The following is a 4131-nucleotide window of genomic DNA, read 5'->3' on the forward strand; positions in this document are numbered from 1 at the left end:
TCACTAGTAAATTTTGTGATTGAAATTTCGGTATTGTTAATCATTCTAACTATTTTTTATGTTTTGAATGAACTATTATTTTTTTCCATCTTTTGAATGAATTTATTTAATTTCTTTTGTGTATGGTTAAAAACTAATAACCGAATCATACCGAATCGAAACCGATAAATATAAAGCATGTTTGGTTCAATTTTGTTTTGATAATTAAAACATCAGTTAAATTGATTTTGATCAATAACCGATTAAATAAAAGCGGGCACCAAAAAATTTAAAGGGTAAATAACTTTTAAAAATAATTGTACGTAGTAAAATAGGTATATTTCCTAATATTTTCAACTATTATCATTGTTTTCATATTCGTAGGGCCATATGTTCCCAAATGTTTCTTTCACCTTGGTAAATTTGGTTCTATTTTTTTTATAAAATAAATATTCAAATTTTGATCATGTAAATAATTTAATAACAACTTTAAGGAGAGATAGAGGTCAATTGTTGAAGTATTGAGGTGAAATTTATTTTTCCCTTTCATTTACACTCAAATTTAGTACGTAAAGGATTTTTGTTTTCATATTAACATTAGTGTATCTTTTCTAATATTTTAAAAGTATTTATTCAGGTGATATTTGTCAGGATCATATTTTTGTGAATATGGTGTTCTTTGACGGTGTACGAGACGTCAATTTCAAAGCTAAATAAAACACGTGTTGTCAAATAATTAATTTACATTTTCTCTAATTTCTTTTTTATTGTAAATATAATCATCAAAGTCATTATCAAATCATACGGATTTACAACATCCTTTCCGTATTAACTCTAACAAATTTTACTATAATAACGAAATCATAAAACCATAATAATTCTCTAATCGTAAATTTCATCTTCTTCGCATTATCTTTTTAATATTAATGATCTTAGATTTACGATTAATCATTTTTTTGTCATGTATCTTATTGTTGTTATCATTGTATCTTAGAAACATATATAATGTATATCTTCTTTATAGTAATGAAATTAGATGTAAGAGTAACGACATTTTTATCATGTATCTTAGTTTTATAGCATGTAGCTCAGACAAATAATGTATATCCGTATTTGCACTTGATGTGTATATGGGTGTAATGATGTATATGTTCTGTTAAGTAAAGCAAGACGTAATTCTTTCATTTTGATTAGGGCGTTCCTATACTTAGATCTATTATCGACTTGAATGTTGGCGGATGAAGAGTACTCAGACCCTGCAATAACAAGTTCATGATTGAAAACAAACAAATAAAAGGTGTTTGATTTGGTATATTATTGTTACCTTTAACAAGAATCGTCCGTTTTTGTGAGTGGTCAGCCATTTAAAGTAGTTTGAAAAACAACAAAAATCAAACAATGTAAAATCTAATTTGTAATTTTGTTAAAATTGAACTTTACACCTTTAACAAAAATCATCCGATTTTGTGAATGGTCAGCCATACATAAAAGTAAGGAATTTATGTATCTGATTATACTTTTTAAAATATATTTTATAAATACTAAAAATAATAATATGTGTAATTATTTTAAACTAAAGGTAAAGTAAATAATGTAGGGAAGATCAAGAAGCTGGAAATAGAGAGAGAAGTCTATAAAATGGAAAATATATACTCAAAATTAAAATTAGAACAAACTAGTGTTCCATTTATTATTAAATAATAAAAACATACTTAAGTAGCACACTAGCCGTGGTAAAGGTCCACAACCATGTTACATATTACATAGCACATATTACTCATCAATGTGCTTTAATTTAATACATAGATTAAGAAATAGCAACATTGCTTTTCTGGAGATCATTTTCTCCTTCACTTAGCCATTCATATTCTCCATCACAAATATAAGTTCCATTGTTATTGAAATATTTACATCCTTTTTTACCTGCAGAACAGGTGGTGCATAGTCCATTAACAGTTTTAGTTAGGTCTGTTACGCAAATTCCAAACTCAATTCGACGGTCACATTCTTTTGAGCAAGCCTTCCTGCTTTCCCAATCTTTAGATTCTCCATCACAAATTAAAGTGTAATCTTTACTAAAATATTTACATTCTTTGAAACCCGAACAACAGTTGATGCATATTCCATCAACTTTTTTGGTTCCTAAATATGGGCAAATTCCAAAGTCAATTCGAGGGTCACATTTTTTGGCGTTTGCATGTTCGAAATCGCTTGCAAGAAGAATCATTCCTGTTTGTTTGTACAACATATATAACCAAGTTAATTATCTAGCAACAATTAATTCGATAAAATAGCAGTCAAAAAAAATATATCTTAAAATGTTAGCTGGATTGTAAAAGTGATTAAGTGAAAAGAAAGAAGAAGAATAAGAAAAATCTTACCAAATACAAGGAGGAGAGCAACTTTGTGAATAGCCATATTCTCAATATCTCAACTCTTGCTTTGATTTGATTTACTTTTTTTTGAGTAAGGAAGGTGTATCCTCTCCACCTACTTATAGCAGATGAGAGAGCTAATAGTACAAACACATCAAAAATGAATGACTATGTTACCTTCAAATAATGCACTCACATTAATTAGATACGTACGTGGCATTCTCTTGTTGGTTCCCCATAAAAAGAGGATAAGATATTGCTCAATGTCTTTTTGAAATTAGGTGAAATGTGTTATGTAAAATTATTTACAAATATCGTAATTTATTGAGATATTTTAATGTTGATTTATTGGGATTAATGGAGAGAAATAATTTATGGTGGATGTAAACGTTGGTAAAAAAATATAATTAAGAGATACGAATGTTGGAAACTTCGAAAAATAATTGAATTATGATTTTTAAGAACTTGAAGAGCGTAGTCACGGCTATAGATAATGAAAACTATGAATTAAGAATAAAAAGTATTTATAAGACAACTTACACTCCAATAAGAAGACTTCCATCCTTGATTTAATTCTCAATTTTAGGATAACTCTCTTTAATTTAAGTAAAGTACACCATTGAAATAACTATCTACACCATTAAAACAATCGGAAGCAATATATCTTCAACATCATTCTACATGATAATTATTTATTCATTATATTTTTCTATTTGAGATTTAGAGATGTATACGATATACAAGTTTAATTCAATATGATCTCCTCTTTCATTGACTTTACTTTTAATCAAAATTACTGAGAAGATAAAATTAAATTGTACAATCGTATGAATTTTCTTACATCACTAGAAATATGATCAAATGTTTCTCCCAAAGTATGTATATTAGTTTTGAACTTGAAAAAATGATATACCATTTCTGCAATTTTTGATGAATGAGTTTCTTCACCTTAGTGTTTAAAATATTAAAATAAATAGGAAAAAAATGAAAAAGAAAAAGAAATCGACTAGTGCCATTGACAATAGGCTTTGATAGTGTAAAATAGAGTTACACTGACAGAGTATATTACTTAATCTCTTTATTTTAATATAGATATTTTTTTTGTCTAAAACTAGTTAGTTAATGTAAATTATTTTACATTATTTTATCCTAATCTTTCAAAGATAAGGAGACAAGAAAAAAAAAAGGGAAACCCCCCAATAGTATAATTTATAAGGAGAGAAAAACACAGGTACAAAGCTTAAAAAAGGAAGGAAAAGGCGAAGAAAAAGGAGAAGAAGAAAATACTAATCCTAATTCATTAAGTACTCTCACCTAAAATTAATTTCAAATTTCATAAAATTTTGTCTTATAATTTATTTTATTTTTAAAAATAGTTATGGCTTGTGAGCCATTTTATTTATCATGATGTAATAAACAAAGGTCTTAAACAAAAAAATTTACGAGAAAATGATCAAATGCCCCCTCAATCTATTGCCCGATTTTCAACTATACACCAATATTTTATAGGGTCTATTACCCCCTTGAAGTATTTTAAATGGAGATATTGACACCCTTAAATGGTGATGTGGCATAGCAAGTGTATTCACTTTCCTGTTGGCAAGTGGGAGACAAATAAGTAAGTCAAAATTAATTAATTTAATAACTGTCAATTCTTAATTAGATACTATAATAATTAATAAAGTTAATCAACTAAAATGCCACACACTGTCTCTCTCTCACATCTCTAACCCTCTCGTCTTTTACAAGTTAATATCTCTTCAACTTGGTCTGCTGC

At 27.5% G+C, this 4131-nt stretch overlaps 1 protein-coding gene across 1 annotated transcript; it reads right to left on the reverse strand.

The window, feature by feature from the left end:
- Positions 1 to 1642: 1642 nt before the first annotated feature.
- On the reverse strand, positions 1643 to 2447 carry LOC102577839 (proteinase inhibitor). The gene is given in 2 exon segments (NM_001288328.1): positions 1643 to 2208; positions 2361 to 2447. Coding segments are annotated over 2 exon segments (459 nt in total). The 5' UTR covers positions 2398 to 2447; the 3' UTR covers positions 1643 to 1786.
- Between the last annotated feature and the right edge of the window lie 1684 nt (positions 2448 to 4131).

The sequence above is a fragment of the Solanum tuberosum genome, unplaced genomic scaffold (genome assembly GCF_000226075.1).
Source record: "Solanum tuberosum cultivar DM 1-3 516 R44 unplaced genomic scaffold, SolTub_3.0 scf00119, whole genome shotgun sequence".
Classification (NCBI taxonomy): domain Eukaryota; kingdom Viridiplantae; phylum Streptophyta; class Magnoliopsida; order Solanales; family Solanaceae; genus Solanum; species Solanum tuberosum.